This window comes from Equus przewalskii, chromosome 30 (genome assembly GCF_037783145.1).
Source record: "Equus przewalskii isolate Varuska chromosome 30, EquPr2, whole genome shotgun sequence".
Taxonomy (NCBI): domain Eukaryota; kingdom Metazoa; phylum Chordata; class Mammalia; order Perissodactyla; family Equidae; genus Equus; species Equus przewalskii.
The window spans coordinates 8,566,986-8,586,326 of NC_091860.1; the positions used below are offsets into that span (position 1 = coordinate 8,566,986).

The following is a 19,341-nucleotide window of genomic DNA, read 5'->3' on the forward strand; positions in this document are numbered from 1 at the left end:
GCTAAAATACAATAACAAATTCACTTCCAAGAAACTTGCATATCTTGGCAGCAGAGCAAAACAATGTGACATTTTCTGAAGCAGAATATGCCACAGGTGGGGTTTGATGCAGAAAAAATGACCTTAAAATATGAAATGGACACATTCTTTGAAATAGTTCATACCCAAAGACATAACTAAAACTAATATTACAAATAAAAAGAATACTTCATATCAAAATAAACTATATACACTTGAAAATAGTTTCAATATTTCTATTATTAAAAAGGATTGACAATAAACTAAGTATGCAATTAAAGAACATTTTCAAAAATCATAATAAATCAGAAAAGAGCCACAGAGAATTAAGAATCAAGGATGATGACACAGCACTCACACTTCTTGACACTTCGTTCACACAGTCTGTACACAATTGTTCATAGCAGCTTTATATGGAAAAGCCCCAAACCGGAAACAATTAAAATGCCCTACAATAGGTGAATGAGCAAACAAATTGTGTACATCCATACCACTACTACTCAGCAATAAAAATGAAAGAACTGTGGATACCCCATCGACTTGGAAGGATAAAGGACATTATACAGAGTGGGGGAAAAAAAAAACTAATCTTAAAAGGTCATATACTAGATGATCCCATTTACATAACATTCTTGAAATGACAAAATTATATGAATGAAGAAAAAATTGTTGGTTGCCAGTGGTTAGGGATGGTGGGGGAAAGGGGAGAAGTGACTATAAAGGGATAAAAGAAGAGAGACTTACATGGTGATGGAACTGTTTGTATCTTGAATATGGTGAAACTTACTCTTATACATATGTGATAAAATAGCATGGAAATAGACACCTGCATTGCACCAATGTTGATCTTCTGGATTTGATATTGTGCTATAGTTATGTGAGATGCAACCATTGGGGGAAACTGAGTGAAGGGTACATGGGATCTGTCTGTACTATCTCTGCAACTTCTTGCAAATCCATAATTATTCCAAAACAAAAAGTTTTTAAAAAGAATAAACGATGAAATTTTAAAATAGAAAGTAAAAATAAAGTAAAGCCTTGTTCTTTGATAATACAAATAAAACAGATTAAATCCTCAAGTCTGACCAAGGGAAAAAAGAGAAAATGAAAACATAAAATTAGGAATAAGAAATAAGGCATAGCTCCAATTACAAAAGAAATTAAGAGACCTTATACGTAAAACTCAATAGCAATAAATTTGAAACTTTAGGGTAATTTAGGGTAAACTACTATGGGTAGGGTCTAGGTGGGGTCTCCATGGATGGCCACACAGTTTGTGCTCACTCCTTCCATTCTCATAAAATCCACTCCAATAAAAGCTAGTGGAACACCCAGAGGACTACAGAGCAGAGGGAGAAGCGCAAGTGTGTGTTGGAACCGCCCTGTCCCAGTTGCTGGAAACACATCAATTTACAAGACTCGGCCCAGGCCTTCATTTAGCTTACAGATGCAAAATTTATAAATAAATTTACGAGCAAGTTGAATTCAGTAGAATATTTTTCAACAATAAAATTCTGACAAGACATATTCCGAGACTGTAAGGATGGTTTTGCAACAGGAAATCTTCGACATAATTCATTATGTTAAACCAAGCAACAAAACCATTTGCTTATATTAATAGGTGGCCCAAACCAAAAAAACTTGAAAAAAATTTAGCTATCATTTCAAATAAGACTGAAGTAAAATATTGAAAGAACGAAGCCACATCAATATTCTAAAATGTAAAGACGACTTCTCGAAAGAAAAAAGCAAATAGTACGTTAAAAGGCAAAATACTAAAACTACTGTCATAACATTAGGATCAGAAAAAATTACCTTTATTCACACACATTATGTACCTAGAAAATAAGAAACACTAAAGAGATTAGTATTAATAACAAATTTGGTAAGATGCTATTTATAAGAAATAAATACACAATTTTTTATTACTGAGAAAAACAAATGAGAAACAGAAGTGAAACAAAAACCCCTTGATACATTATTGTAACAAAAAACGATAAAATGCGTAGGCTTACACTAATAAATACAGTTAGAGCATGTATATGAAGGAGATTCTAAAATTTTAGTGAAAGACATAAAACAAGAACTGAATAAACGGAAAGATATGCCATGTTTCTGCGTGTGAAGACTTCTAAAAATGTCATTTATAAATTAATATATAAATTTGATGCAGATTCTGTCAGAATTCCAAAGGACTTTATTTTCTAACTGAGTAAAATCATTGCCAAAATAAGTTGTTTAAAAAAAATAGTGAGGGGGAGAACTTAATTTATAAATATACTGTAAATCAAAATGGTTATGATTTTGGCATAGAACTACACTGGTGGAACAGAACAGAATCTAGAAATAGATTCAGCTGTCTATCTATTGATTGAAGAAACATCCAGGATCCATCTAGCACCTTGGCCTCCTCACTGCCAGCTATCTTATCTTCCACCCCACCTCACATACCCATACCTGGTTACAACCTGGATCTACCCCCCAAATATCAAGGTCAAGCATCTCTCTGACATTGCCTACCGTCCCAGCTCACTTGCCTTGGTACATTCATTCCAAAATACTTTACCTCATTAGGAACACCTGTCCTTTGGTTTCACCTTTTTTCTTCCTATCAACAATTTCCTATTGACCTCACTAGTTAAAAGACTAATTAATGGCTCTAGCTTAGAGGGTACACCCAAGCATGAGTTTGTTTCTACGTCCTCCCAAAAACACGTTAAAAATACATTAAAAGAACTGAAGAACAAATCTTAATAGTGAAGGCAGTGAAGAACATCATCATATGAGAGATTTCTACAGATTTATGCAAAATGGAAAAAAGACAGATGCCTCTAATAGGTAAAAGAGGATAAAAAGGAAGTCTTGAATATGCATCTGGAACTGCAATAAAAGCCAGAGCCAATCTGCCTGGGGGTCCAGAGCAAACCCCAGGCAGCATCAGGTATAGCAGAAGCGGGAGGAAGAAGGTGACCAAACTCTACACACAAGGGAACTTTTTGGTACTAGGAATGTTCCAGATCTAGATTGTGAGAGTAGTTACACGAGTGTATATATTTATTAAAACTCATCAAAGTTGGTCCCAAAGTGAATGCATTTTATATCAAATATACTTCAATAAAGATTTTAAAAATTGACTTAGGAACTTATCCTCTAAAGAAACGAAACAACACATAAAGTTATTCACTGCGCATTCACTGGCAAACAGTCGAATAAACTGTGCAATCTACAATGGAGGACTTGCAACCCCTGAAAAAGAATAGGGAACAGCTTCATGATCTGATGATACATGGAGCGACTTTTCAGGTTACATTAAGTAAAAAAGCAAGATTCAAAAGATGTACATAGTATGCCATCTTTCACATAAGAAATGGAAAAAAGAATATTGCATAATTTTTGCAGAAAGAAACAGAGGAGGAATAAACCAGAACCTAGTGACAATGACTACATATAAGCAGGATGTGAGATGGCGATGGAGTTGATAAGGATGGGAACATGACTTCTCTAATTTAGCTTTTTATATGGTACTGACTTTTAAGCCATGTAAATCTTTTAATTATTCAAAAGACTAAATTAAAAGTGATGAAAAAAGTAAGCCCTAAAACTGAATACAAGCAGGAACAAATGAATTTATATCAAATAGATAATAAAATCATATAGAAGCAAAGAATTTGTTCAAGTAGTTTGAACACTCGACTATACATCCATTGTGAAGTAACACTGAAGGTCAAAAAGAATGCAAATAAATTTTTACTTTTTCTTAGTAGGTTCCCAGTTGGTAGTTCTATTGGTACTGTAACTCTGAAGTCATTTTCTAAGAGTGATTTAATCATATTTTTATTAAGGAAAAGTGAACTGTGCAAGAGGTAAGTGTAAACAGACATGTTTATAAAAGTATATTATGCTCTCCACCTAGTACTACAAGATTTATTAGTGTTGTTTTAAAGAAAACTTAGATGTTGGTTGCCTGTCTAACCTAAAAAAGGTGGTATGAGTGAGACACATGGGAATATTTAACTAGCTTAAAATTCCTAGTAAAGAAACTATGGCTAGAGGAACACGAATCTGAAAAACGACGGACGCCTTGTGGTCAGGAGCCTATACTATTTCCTGACACAGCAAGCTCACTGCCCAGAGCTCTCCTGGCACCTGCAGACTTCCAAGGGCTGAGACACACGGATGCTGTGTATCCCGAAGCAAGGCCTGCTGTTAACACCCAGATCTTCCCAAAGGAGGGACTCTGGCACTATTCTCCACAGGTACCTCATTAACATCTATCCACTCTATTTAGAAATCACTACACCGTTTATTTCCAGTTCACTGTTCTAGACTACATTTTTGCCTGTTAAAGAGACCACAGAGACAACCTGCTTGCAAAAGAAAAAAGGAAAATTACACATATGCACATATGGAATGAGAAACTATCACCTTAGAAAAATAGTTTTTAAATGTCTAATTTTGTTCCAGAAAAATTCTAACCTTGAAAGGAAAAAAATGCATTGTTTTCTGTATGTGAACTATAAAAATTGACTTAAGGAACAACAGAAAAACTTCGGAAACCAACAACCAAGATATGCTAACAGCTAACATTCACTGAAGTGCACTGTGTCAAGCTTTACACTCCCTAACTCATGTAATGTTCACAACAACCCTACAAAGTTGTTGAGAGTATTACTATGCCCAGTTTTCAAGTAACTGCCCCAAGACCAAACAGTACTAAAATAACTGAGCTGGGATGTGAGCTCACTGATTCCAAAAGGCCAACCTCCTAACCACTACGCGCTACTGACTTCTAGGAAACTCGTAAGAAACAGCCAACACCAGTTTTAAAAAATTAAGTACGCCACCATGCAGAAAAAGATAGAATCTTCCCAATTTTATGAATCTTGCAAAACATGAAGTTAGAAACAACAGCCCGGTCTCACTATGACTACATTAGAAAAAGTTCAGAAACTAGTGGATCCTAGGCAGGGTTTGGCCCGTAGAAGTCGAAGAGCCCTGGCCTTGGAGAGAGTTGGCGGAAACCTCCACGGAAGGCTGGGGTGTCCAAGACTTAGCAGGAGCTGTGAAATGGGAGGTTTCCTCCAAACACTTTGTCAGGAAACAGACTCAAAATGATATGAGAGACAAAGCAGACGCCTGCAATTTCCTCCAAATAAACATATTTAAAAATTGCATTTTTGCTATCTTATCTAGAAAACTAAAGAAACTCTAGTTTAAACCAAACCACAAAATTGATTAGGTGGCTGGACAGACAGAAAAGTCCATGGCTTTTCTTTATTAGCAATAACTACATAGATTCTGAAATGAGAAACCAATTCTACTTACACTAATGGAAAAAAAGGTTCGGGATCTATGTAAAGAAAACTACAAATTTAAAAAGCAGTGTAAAACCTGAAGAGACAGAAAGATCCCATATTTCCTAATGGCAAATCTTTATTAAATTTTTAGTTTTCTCCTAATTAATGTAGAAATATCATGTGAGTCCACCTAGAATCCCAGTTTTTAAAAATGGATTAAAATGATTAAATTTTTGGTTTAAAAAATTTTTGATTATGCAATATTTCAAATAAAGTCAAAAGACAAATCAATGACTGGGAGAAGACTTCAGGAATATATATTAACGACAAAGGATTAGTATCCTTGTTGCAGTTCAGAAAGAACTCCTTTACTAAAAAAAAGGAATCACAAAAAAGGAAAAATGAGCAACAGATGAAGTGATCTTTAAGATTCATATGTAGAAAACAAATTGACAAAGAGGGAGAAAGGACTCGCCTTATCAGTCAGGAACACACTGTGCAGCCACTAGCATCACAACTCTTGTTTGGCCAGGCCTCAGCAGCAGGCTCATGAAACCTGCAGAGGCCTTCTGAGAATGTTTGTTAAAGCATAAATGAAATACACAGGATGAAAGAAAATCAATTATATTGAAATATATTACCTTTGAAGGTTAAGAGACACTAAAACAGAAGGCCAAAGTAGATTCCAGTACTTTATCTAGGAAAAAAGTGGTATTTCAGCTCAGTGGGAAAAAGAAAGTTTATTTAATGTGTAGTGCTGGCACAACTGGCTATCCATAAGAATAACTTGGCTCCCCATCTTGTGTCATAAAGAAAGGTAAATTCCAAGTTATTAAAGATTTAAAAAGAAAAAGCAGAAGTCTCAGAAGAGGTTATAAGGACATTGTATGTACCATCTAAGAGTTGCAGAACCCAGATGGTATAAAACATTAAAAAATAACTTGTAAGACAACATAGCATAAACAAAGTGAAAAAACAAACATTAGGTTAGAAACAAATGCTTAAAACATACACACATAAGTTAGTATCTGTACTATACAAACAGATCATTTAAAAAAACAAAAAAACAACAGGAAAACTGGAAAAGGGTATAAATAATCATTTCAAAAAAGAGCAATACCAAATAGCCTAAAAACATGAAAAAATGCTCTGCAGAAAATGTAAACTAAAATAACAGTTAACACATTACAAATATAAAAGTGATGAAAATTAAAATTTGAGAGCAACTCCTGCTGCAAATGGGGAATGCAGGGGGAAACGATACTCAGATACTGCTAGCAGAAATGCAAACTGTTACAGATTTTTGAAAGCAATCTACAAAGTTAAAACTAAAAAATAGATTTTGTTTGGCCCACAGATGCAACTCTTAGATACTTATCCCAGAGAAACAAAAAGATACGTGTATAAGGATATTTATTGCAGCACCATCTGCACAGGCAAAAGACGGAAACAATACAAACACCCCTTACTAGAGGAATGGTTAAAAATGGATGTGGTACATCCAAACAGTGGATTACTTAATATTGCAACAATCACTGACATAGATGTTCAATGCATGTAAATTGGATTGGAGGGATTTTCACAATCTGTGGTTAGATAAGAAAAGAAACATGCAGAGATGAATATACAGATGATTCCATTTTTATAAAATGAGCAAGAGTAAAATATGTATATGTACATATTTGTATATGATTATAAAGACATGGAGAAATGCAGAAAGGGGACACAGGCCAGGTTGTAAAACTAATTATGTCAGGTAGGAGAGGGGAAGAGGGAGTGTTCAGGTGACAGGCAACATGAGACCCTATAAAACAAATGGACATTAAAATCACATGTATTGGGTTAACTCATTTATATGTCTTTATCCAAAAAGAAATACATGAAAGTAACTTCACTAAAATATTAAGTTATTTAAGAGTAATGGCTTTTCAAGTGATCGTTTTACTTCTTATCCCCTTACGCAAATAAACATTAATGTACTGAACTTGATGTACAAAGAGACCCTACAAATAAGAACATACACACTCACATGGCATTCATTTGGTTCCAAGAAAAAAGAAAATCCCACTCAAATTGGCTTAAACAAAAAAGGAATTTATTGGCTCACATAAGTGCAAAGTCCAGAAGTAGATTTCACTTCAGGTCCAACTTGATCCAGAGGTTCCACATTGCATCAGGGCTCCAACTTGGACTCCCTCTCATTTTCTTGGTACTGCCCTCAGGCTGGCTCCTTTGGATTAGAAAAATTAGCTGCAGCAAGTTCAGAACATGAATCCTCACACCACACTTATCTCCAAGAAGGCGTCTTCTTCAGCAGTTCCTGAGGAAGCCTCAGCAAAATCTAAGTAGCCTGATGTGGGTCAGGTGCCTATCCCTAACCATTTACAGGGAGGGAGGAGCACTAGTTAAAGGCAGCCAGGCCAACTCCAGAGCTGGGGGTGTGACAAATCTCATCCAAACCACATGTGTGATGATGGGGGGCAGTTATCCAAAGAAAAAGTGGGTAGCACTGTGAGAGAAGGAAGTGGATGCTGGATGGGCAACCACGACATACACAAACAGGAATTAAATAATACAAATATCCAATAAAATATTAAAAATGCTTAATCTCACTAGCAATCAAAGAAATAGAAATAAAATTACATAACTTGTTGCTCATCAGGTTAATAAACAAAAGAAAAAATATTGTTTGTGAGTGAGAGAGAGGGTGAGGGGGCAGGACTGAGAACAGGCGCTCACACTTCTACTAGAAATGTGTGTGTGTGTGTGTGTGACAAAACAGCTGTAACTAAGGCGCTTAAGCAAACTTTATACCCAATCAGAAACATTACTGATTCCTAAACATGAAACAAAAAGCTAGCAACAAATAGTAAAATTTAAATCCCTTAACATAACAGAAGTTGATTACCTTTTTCTCCCCCCTCCAACCTGATAGATGTTCCCATTCTGAAAAAAAAAATCAGCTTCCTGGGTAGATTTATATCCCTCAGCCCCAAGTCCTGACGCAGCCTCTCTGCTTCTTCCTACAGTCGTCTTTCTGCATTCCTAGACAAAACCCAGAATGAAGTCTGTGGCTGATCACCCTCAGCATAGCTGCGGTCAGAACTAGCACAATGTCTTCTGAAAACTGATTAAATGCTTTTACCCCTATGTCTAAATAGGGAAAATACATGAAGGACAAAAACCTTTGGAAGTATGACTGGTGAAATGGACCCCAAGACAAAGAAGCGTAATGCTTGATACTGAGAAGACCTACAGTCTAGAATACCTAGATTATCCTAGCTCATTTGAAACTCAGAAAAAACATACACTAAGCTGTATTTAAAGAGATTATGGATATGAGGTAGGTCTGTCCCACCCCCACAGGTATAATATCCCCCAGATTTCAGTTTTAAACAAAAGACTGTTCCCAGATTTAATTTCTTCTCTCAAGTCCAATTACAAATAGGAAGTTAAGGTGCCATGTCGCCTGACTTTGAAACTTTTCTAAGTCAGGGATTTTCATTCCACCCTGACGAGGTAAAAGAACTGAGACCACCCACTCCACCACCTTAACTTTTAGTCAAATGACTTACACGGTTGGTTTACGTCAACATTGATGTTTACATCAATGAGAGATCAAACTCATCTCCTTCAGTATCCTGCTCTACTCTATAACCAAAAAAGCTGAAATACTTCTATTACACATAACAAAAGAATGATAAAGAAACAGGGAAACTCTCCTGCTGTGTTAAAACCAAAAGGTAGTAATCGGCCATAGCAATGGGAGCAGTGAGTAAGAGCATATGGACTCAGGAGTGAAAATGACGGGAATGCAGCTCCATCACCGATTAGCTACGTGATCTTTGGAAAGTTACCTAACATATGTCCGTTTCATGATCCTTATCTTTAAAATGGGCAGAAGAGGAATACCAACCAATCTCTTAAGGTTGCTGTGAAGTTTAATGAGATAATCCAGCACTTAGCACCTGGCACTAAGGAATCTTTCAATAAATGTTAACTATTACTCTTAATATAAATTGAATAGTTATTTCATTTGTTCAGGTCTACGTCAGTACTCCTAGAACTCAAAATACTATATTCTACTTCTAATTTGCACCATATGCAAAAGGCACTTTAAAACTACTTTAAATGATCTGGGGAAAAAATTAACAAAATCGTCAGTTAAGTGACTAATTTTAGATATTACAACTATTTCACTTAGAAAACCTCCACTATGAAACAATAAGTTTGCAACAAAATAGTAAAGTGAAAGCCACATTACATAATAGAATTTGAATAACACTATATTCAGATGTTCCTCAGCTGATGAGAGTAATAGGGAAATGTATAATACTTCCTGCACAAATGCATCTAGGGAAAGCAGGCTATATTTATTTAAAAGCTATAAAAGGTTACAATATAAATCTATCAAACAAAATCAGTTTTTAAAAATTGACTCATATGTATCCAAATTCTGACCAAATTAAGACAACAATCCAATGCAGAGAAAGATTATTATATAGCTCAAGAAGCAAAATGCAATAAACAGAAATGTCTTGTCAATACAGACACTACATAAACATACAAACCTACAGTTTTAATGTAACACGAACAAATGGTAGGTACATGGGTTAGCTACCTTTCTCCAACACTGAAGTAGTAAATGTTTTATATTTAGTAAAAGCATACAGAACGTAGAAAACCTTCAATCACATGTAATACAGTCTAACAAATGTGAACCAAGTAGAATGGAAAGTTTTCTTATTTGAAGATGTACATTTTCAGAAAGACCCAACTTGAAGTAAATGCATTATCACACATATTGCAAAGGTGACTCACAAAAATGCTTATCATTGGCAACTGCATACAGAGAACAAACTGCCCAGAAATTAACATCAGAATCTTACTGAGGGGTATCATAGTGACCTGCCTGAATGGACAAATTACTTACTTGGGGCTTAAAAAAGCTGAGATCAATGTAAACTAAGTAACAAATAAGTGAAAAAAAATATACAATGTACAATAGCCAAGAGGTTAGAAAACTGAATACTGTGGAAAAGATTTATTAGTCTGTACAAGTTGGTTCTGATAAACAATTAGCTACTTATTACAGTAAATTATGCAGATTTTCATCACAACAGATTTTCCCGCACACATCAAAATCTGGAAGCAATATCCCTTTCTCAAATTGTCATTTAGTGTTCTTTTTTTCCCAACCCTCAAAACACAGAAATAGGTTTCTGAATATCAACTAGCCATTTATGGAAGTCATAAGATACAGATATTCATAAACATTACACAAGCTACAATTGAAGTACCTGGACAAACACCACCAACATTTATGGAAAAAGGTGTTGGTTTTAAAAGTGGTAAGTACTACACGAGTTACATAAACACACTATTCATATCTTTCCGAAACCAAAATGGGGGAAAACCTTATTGCCATTCTGCCAAACACCACATAACTCAAAACGCTGCACACAGGGTCATGAATTCAATGTACATATCACAGATTTGAAACTCCAGTTAAGCAACTGAGCTACTCATTGAAGTAAATTGAAAAAGAAAGACCAAACTTCTTTAACATATCAATGCTATTATAGAAGCATCATCAGAACAGAAATTTAATTAAAGTTGGCCTGGACTACATCCTGTAAAGAGAATTTCACTTAGTTACTAAAAGAGAATCTGTCAGCAAACATCCTAGAAAAGCTGTGGAATCATGCTCTGTGTTATTCCTGAGAGGAAATTTGCCAGGTTTGATGATACCTGTATATCTCCCAGTGGTTCCAGGAGTTCTACATACCCATTAATTCAGTAATTGATAGGAGTATTTAAGCAAAAAGGAGATCGAAAGTAGACTTTGTATCAACATATACTAGATAAGTGGATTTTTTTAAAATCACATGATAAATGTAAATCATAAAATCAAATGGACCTATAAAGGTACACCTATTTTATGTTACATAAAAAACTGTGGACTGCAAACCATGCATGCTCACCATAACGTTTTACCTGGGGAAGCCAGTGAGTGGGATTTCTTGCAAGTATTTACTGCCATGATACAAAACAAATATGTGCAAACTGCAAGGTCCCTAAAATAGCAGTTAAAGAGTTTATATACAGAAAGATGTCACTATCTGATCAAATATGCAAGAGATGGAGTTTCCCAGAGTTTATAACACAGAACAATAACCACCACAGGCTCCTCCTCCGTGGCCTTCTTCCCTGTGTGACAGTTTGACTCCTTTATTCTGGTTCTCACTTTCCCACAGTCCAGGCGTCTGAATGATCTTTTCAACAAGTTCCTCAAAGGCACACTGTACCCCATCACATGTTTTTGCACTTGCCTCTGAAATTCAAGGAAAAATGTCACAGTATATTCTTTACCAGTCATATTCTTACGTTTTTCTGAGAAATTACTATGGCATAAATACCAGCCTACAATATATAAAGAACCAATCAGCAATTTCTCCCCATAGACTTAATATTAGTGAATTTCTCTCAACTGTCAAGTTGAGCGACTTAAATTCTATCCATAAGAATACTCATATACAAGCCCAAGAGTTTATGATAGAACTGTGAATTGTAAAGCCTTACTCAAATACTATGTCAAAGTTCCTTCCTTAATTTTTCAGTGAATTCTTAAAACTAGCCCCTGAAGCAGATATTATTTCCATTTTAGAATTAGCTAAACAATTAATCTGGTTGTTCTGTGCCTGCAACCATCTACAGGTGGTTGGATAAATGACATACAACCATGGACACTGGTCCCATTTTAAATTTATGCTTATGAAACACATGAGGACACTTAGCATTGCTCCCCAGTCCTGCTTTTCCCTAGTGATTACCTTTCTCACTGTCTATTTTATTCCTTCGTCTTAAAACTCCTCTATCTCAGCTGATCTAGCTTGACGTTGAGAAAAACAGAAACAATCTGGCAAGAACTACTGACCATCCCACTAACAGGGTTACCAACCTACCTGCCTGTGTATCCTTAGACTCTGCCTTCACTCCTGGTACAACGGATGAACCATCCCTGCTGCCACTTCAGGCCATCCCCTTTTCTAGCTCCTGGGACCCCCTTTCTTCTTCACTGATGGACCATGTGCCCTCTCTATCAGATCATACCAATTAGTATAAAAGCCTGCCAAAATTATCATCCATCCTATTAACCAACCAACCAACCAACTGCCCTCCAGCCCACATATCCTTCTAGCAGCCACTCAGTTTCTCTACTCTCTTTCAAAGCAAAACTGTTGTAAAGAGTTATCTACACAAACAAGCTGTTTCCACTTTCTTACCTCACATTCTTTCTTCAAACTACTCTAATTAGGCTTTTGATCACATCACTCCACTGAAGCATTCTTTTCAAGACCACTACCACCCTCTGTCTTGTCAAATCCAATTCCTCATCTTACCCGACACCCTGCAGCATTTGAAAGATGATCACTTTCTTTCTTTAAATACTTTGTGCACCTGGCTTCTAGGACACTGAACACTCCTGATAGTCCTCCTCTCACTGGCATGTCATTCACAGCCTTATTTGCCCGCACCTCCTCTTTCTGCTGACCTCTAACTGTTGGAGTACCCCAGGGTTCAATCTTCAGCCCTTTTCTATCCAGTTTTTCCTGTAGTGATTGCTCCAATCTATGGCTTTAAATGCCAGCGGCCAGAATGTGATTATCTGAAAGACGGTTCGTTCTTATGCCTAAGCAGAATTCTTGATTCCCTATTCCCCCACCTAAACCTGTTCTTATCTCAGTCTTCCACATCCCAGTTAATGGCACAATCCACCTAGCTGCTTATGCCCAAAACCCAGAATTATCCTTGATTGCTCTCTTTCCTTATCCTCTGCACCCAGTCTACCAGCATAGTGTGTCAGCTCTACCATCAAAGCTGGTGGATCTGCGAACTTTCCACCACCCACTATTGCTACAGTAGTCAAAGCCACCAGCATCACTCACCTGGGCCACTCTTGCTTCTGCTTCTCATGGTTCATTTGCTACACAAATGAGTCTTTTTTAAAGAATTTCAGATCACAGCACTACTCCCTTGCTTTGCACCACACTTAGAATAAAATCCATTTCTTTACCATATCCTATAAGGTCTAACATGGCCTTTTTAAATCTCCCATCATCACCATCCTTCCCCCAACACACACTATGCTCCAGCCAATTTGCTTTCTTTCTGTTTCTTAAATACACTACTCTGGTTCCTACCTCAGGAAATGTTTGGTAGTCTCTCAGCCTGACATGCTTTCCTTCAAGATCTTCATATGACGGATTCATGTTCAAATAGCTCTGCCTCGAAGAACTTTCCCTCATCATTTTCCACCCCAGTCGTTCTCTCTCCCCCTACAATGTTTTATTTGCTTCAAAGCATTACTTACTTATTTAAGGCTGTTTCCCATACTATAATGTAAGTTCCATGAGGGCAGGAGTTTGACCATTTTGTTCATCATTATATCCTCAATGGACAATATTTATTGAACAAACTAATACACAGAAATGAAGGACACCCAGCAAATAAGCAGTAGCGCTAGTACTCAACTCCTTTCTAAAATTCCCTATACCTTCCACTTATACCACCCTGTTTCTGTCTATATATGATCCAATTCCTGATTCCTAACAGCTTCTAACACAGTGCAACAGCTAAATCAGTCATTTCTAAAACTGGCTTCACATCAGAAACCACCAGGGTGTTTTTTATAAACTGCCTCCCAGGCCCTGTTTCAGACCTGTGATAAGGCCCAGAAATCTGTACTTCTAAAATGCTCTCCACATGATTCTGACAAAGTCAGTCCACTTTTCTAGACCAGGGGTCAGCAAACTTTCTGTAAAGGGCTAGACAGTAAATACTTTAGGCTTTAAACGCCACACGGTTCCTGCTGTAACTACTGCACTCTGCCAGGAAGCACCAAAGCAGCCACAGACAGCACGCAGACGACTGGGCACGGGTGTGCTCCAATGCAAAGGGTGGGGCCACATCTGGCCCATGCCAAAGTATGCCAACCCCTGCTCTACCATGCTTCTCAAATATTAATGTGCAAAGCACACACAGGTCTCGTTAAAATGCACATTCTAAGTCAGAAAACCTGGGCTGGGCCTGAGATGAAGCATTTCTAACAAGCTCCCAGGTGGTGCCACTCCTGACAGCACATGGACCAGCAAGGTTCAACTTTAGCATGGATTCCTGGCTTTACTGAATGCCGTTATATCCTGAGAGGAATGATCTGACTGTGTTCCATACGACTTCACATAACGTTATCCTATTTTTTTTTTTTAAAGAAGGAAAAATAAAGAACTTAGTGTTATAATTATATTTTATAGCATGGGACAACCATGAACTAAATACATATGTTTTATGGTTCATAAAAAGAAAAATGTAGGGGCCAGCCCTGCAGTGTAGCAGTTAAGTGCACACGCTCCACTTCGGCAGCCTGGGGTTTGCTGGTTTGGATCCTGGGCACAGACCTATCACTGTTTATCAAGCCGTGCTGTGGCAGGCGTCCCACATATAAAATAGAGGAAGATGGGCACAGGCACTAGCTCAGGGCCAATCTTCCTCAGCAAAAAGAGAAGGATTGACAGCGGATGTTAGCTCAGGGCTAATCTTCCTCAAAAAAAAAAAAATTAGCAGAAACTCCATTTTAAAGTTCCTCATTAAAAATAAAAGAATAAATATCCACACACCCACCTATAAATAACATGGAATGCTTGCGTGCAAATTTCAGGCCTTCATTTCTATCGACTTCACGATTTTCCTAAAAGATAAATGCAAAGATTAAGAAAAGCTATCAGACTATGGAGCCAAAATACCAAGAGTCTGACTTCTTACCTTATCAATTTTATTCCCAACTAGCATGTTTACTATGTCATTTCTTGTGCAATATGTTTCCAATTCATTTAACCAATTATCCAGTTTAACAAAGGTGTCTCTTCTTGTGACATCATAAACTGAAATAAAGAGAGTAATTTATTAACTAAGCATTAAAAATAAGAAGCAATGACATTACATTTCTGATATGTAACCGGGAGCTAATGTCAATATGTAGACAAGTCTGTTTTTTTAAGCCTTCAACGCTTAACACTGTCTACCGATCCAGATGAAGAAACAAGTACATTAAAAAAAGCAAGTATATTTAAAAAAAATTTACATATAACATACATATAACATATAAATTATATCCTGTGTGATAACTGAAAATTAATTTAAGCAAAAATTTAAGCTGTCCCCCTTCATAACAATAAAAGAAGTTTGACCAAAAACCCAAATGTGTTTAGATCCAAATCTGTGGCAAAATACAAAAAAATTTTACATGAATTTAAACATCTATGACCCTGTTAATTTGTTTCTTACAATGACCAGAATTTTCAGATTTGAAAAAATATGTCAAGTTAGTGGATGGGATCCTGGTTGTCTTCCTCCGTTATCACTTTCATCTTATCCTGCATCATAATAAATAAAGAGCTTATTAATTTAAAGTGTTTTCTAAACTCAAGGAATGCTGTACCAAAATAATAAGAATCACTGTCAATCTCTGTATGACTCCGCTCATATGAGGAATTTAAAAATGTAGACAAAGAGAACAGATTAGTGGCTACCAGGGGAAAGATGGGGGTGGGGGTGGGCACAAAGGGTGAAGTGGTGCACCTACAACACGACTGACAAACAATAATGTACAACTGAAATTTCACAGGATGCTAACCTATCATTAACTCAATAAAAATTTTTTTAAAAAAAGAATAACTGTCAAATTAAGAGAAATGAAACCAAAGTCTCACAAGTCATGATATAAAAAAAGAATTCTCCCCTACAACTGATCAATATTCATTTTAAACAGTTTCCCAGGAATATTAATAATAAGCTCTTTTCAACAGATTACACTGAGAATCACATTTGTTTTTTAAATTTTGTGGGATTACGAGTCAACAGTGTTAAGTATTTTGTGCTATTTTTCAGGACTGATTAAACAGACTCCAATAAGTAACAAACACTCTTCTTCTTTTATAAACTGCAGCAACTAATACCTACTAACTGAGCATCAGTTTCTGGTAATACTCTAAGACAGACGAACTATATGTGGGTTAATCCTCAATTACGTGCTCATCAACATGTGCTTTAAACCAAATAAACTGGCCTGACTTTTATTTGTTAACTGCTGGACAAAGGGCTGAAAGAAATTTTAAAAGTTTAAATAATACTCATTAATACTAAATGAAGTAAATATAACTTCAAGATACATAAAAGTAGCCCTAAAGAAAAATAGAACAAAAATTCATTTACCTACATAGACAAGGAAAATCAGAAATTCCAGTAATAAACAACAGTATTTTTCAAATAGTATATTACAGTAAAAACTTACCTAATATAACACCCTGCGCACCTCTGTAATAGCTGGGAGTTAATGTTCTGAACCTCTCTTGACCAGCAGTATCCTAAAAGTAACAATCAATTATTATTAAATAAAACAAATCATAAATAAGTAACAGACCTTCAATATACAATTTAGGCAAAGAAAATCAAAACAGCATTGTTAAGTTCATTTAAAACTTGAAATTTAAATAAGATGTGTTCTCTTACTGATGAGTGTTACATAAAACAAAATTAATAAATACTAACATCTCTAGAAAAATGCAACCTCTGTAAAAGTTTTCTTGTTGTTAGTGCCATCCAGTGGATTCCGACTCCTAGCACCCTGTGTACAGCAGAGCTGAACTCGCTCTGCACCATCTTCTCAGCTTCTGGCCTGTATCATACATGCTCCACTGTTTTCATGGCCAATGTTTTCAAATTGGGTGGCCAGGTCCTTCTTCCTAGTCTGTCTAGTCTGGAAGCTCCACTGAAACCTGTCCACCATGGGTGACCCTGCTGGTATTGGAAGCCCCGGTGGCAGAGCTTTCTGCATGCCAGCAACACACAGCTACCACAGTATGACACCCGACAGAGGGATGGTGTGTTCCCTGAGCGGAAACGACCCGGGCGGCGGCTGTGAGAGCACCCAATCTTAACAACTAGACCAGCAGGGCTGACTGACGGCTTTCTACCACTTTGGATTTAAGATTTTTATCACACATGAAACTAATTTCATTGGAAATCATGGTTCTCAACTCTGGGTGCACAACAAAATCTCCTGGGAAACTAAAAATACTAACGCCTGGGTCCAACTCCCAAAAATTCTGATTTAATTGGTCTAGGGTATGATAGAAGGTTTAAAAATCTTCCCAGGTGATTCTAACATTGAATCAAGGCTAACAACCACTGATTTAAACAGAATTACACGGGTGTCTTATTTAAGATAAAGAATTTTTAGGCTAGACTCTTTTAAGTGTTTTCTATGTATCTTCTTTTAGGAAAATGCATAAAACCAAACCACTCCTAATTACATGTTGTTTCTGACTCATATGAGGGCTGATGAACAACATAAGATGTACACTAGGTAGGTAATGTAAATTTCATGAAGAAGGGACCTCATCCGCTGAACAACCAGTTTAACCCCAGCGCCTAGAACAATTCTTGCCATAGGACACTGCTCAACTTTTTTTGGGGGGGGGGCGGGGGGCGGGGATGGGCGCAGAGAAGAAACTAATTAGCAAGTCTCTACTTCCAGGCCTGGTTTCTCCTCTCTTGTCTTCTTTCTACCATCCTTGGACTGTGGCTTCAAGGTACCTAAGATTATGCAAAGCAACAGTTTGCAAACTATTGCCTCAGCCCACCACCTGTTTTATTATGTAAAGTTTTATGAAGGAAAGTTTTAGCAGAACACAGCCAGGCCCATCTGCTTATGCATTGCCATATGGCCTTTTTTAGGGTTGGACTAAATATTTACTATCCTGCCTTTTAAGAAAAAAGTTTGCAGTCTGTTAATGTAAAGTAACCTGCAGAAAAGTAAAGATGTGCATCAAACATCACCTTAACTACCAGTCCCATGGCTGCAAATGCGAGTTCAGCAACGGGACAAGCAGAAGCTCCTTTAGATATAACAAGTGTTAATAACCTCTAAGAGGTTTATAAGATTGGAGAGGAATTTCAAACTAGTAGTGACAGGCTCCAACAACACCTAGTTTCTTTGCCTGGCCAAAGTAGAGAAAACTTTAAAACAAGAACAACAGGTAGAGAGTGTCTGAGGTAATTAATAGCCCTAGAAGAGAAACTGAAGAGGAAAACAACGTTCAACATAAACCAGTTTGCACCTCCATTACTCTTGCACAGGATAAGCCTGCTTATGCAAACTGTCCTTGTTCCAGATTCTCACCACCACAGAAACTGTTGCCCCACCCTTGCCATGTTGAAATGAAAAAATAATAAAATTAAAATTAAACTTTCTAAACAGAAAGATTTATGTGATTAAAAAAATGATTTCTCTTTATGAAAATTCTCTTTGCATCAAAGTTTCTTAAAAAAACCTGCCTCTGATATTTAAAATTATTCTATTTGCATATTTACTCAACTTTTCAAAAACAATAATATAAATTAAAAACTACAAAATTGAAGTGGACTTGCTATCTAAAGCAGACTATAATTCTGGTAATACAACATAGGTTAGGACAATGAAATATTTTAATCCCAAAACTTTTTGCTATAACAGAGAAGAAAGTCACTGTATTTGCATAAGGAAAATATCTACTCTTTAATAAATTAATTTCCAGAACTAGCAGAAAGCATTTGAGTACGAATTTTGTTCCCTTTGGTCTTCATTGAGATCAAATTCAATAAGTGCCTTGATGAAACACAAATAAAAATCACAACTGTAATTCCTGTGAAAATAGCCACAAAACCCAATGTTTTACAAGTAAAGACTGTATCAAAAAATGTTTTAATGTTAAAATATTACACGTGATTTTGACACTTTACATGTGAATATTAAATTAGGCCAGATGTTTAAAGTCTTGACATTTTTTGATTCACTTATAAAAATGTTTAAATAGGTACAATAATCTGGGCAAAAAGCCCTGTGCGATAATATTGGATCAGGATTTATAACAACTACAAAACTTACAGCACTTAAATAGTCAGAAATTAGATTTTTGCTTGTGTTTGT

The 19,341-nt window shown here is 36.4% G+C and overlaps 1 protein-coding gene across 2 annotated transcripts in view; it reads right to left on the reverse strand.

The window, feature by feature from the left end:
• Positions 1-10,344: 10,344 nt before the first annotated feature.
• RAB18 (RAB18, member RAS oncogene family) overlaps positions 10,345-19,341 on the reverse strand; it is a 34,578-nt gene continuing 25,581 nt past the window's right edge. The window contains exons 4-7 of one of the 2 annotated variants that reach the window (XM_008529602.2): positions 16,666-16,738; positions 15,138-15,256; positions 14,997-15,063; positions 10,345-11,649 (exon numbers count right to left, since the gene is read on the reverse strand). In XM_008529602.2, coding sequence (XP_008527824.1) covers positions 11,474-11,649; positions 14,997-15,063; positions 15,138-15,256; positions 16,666-16,738 — 435 coding nt within the window. In that variant the 3' untranslated portion in view covers positions 10,345-11,473. The remainder of the gene's footprint in view (positions 11,650-14,996; positions 15,064-15,137; positions 15,257-16,665; positions 16,739-19,341) is intronic. The other variant, XM_008529603.2, reaches the window with a different exon arrangement.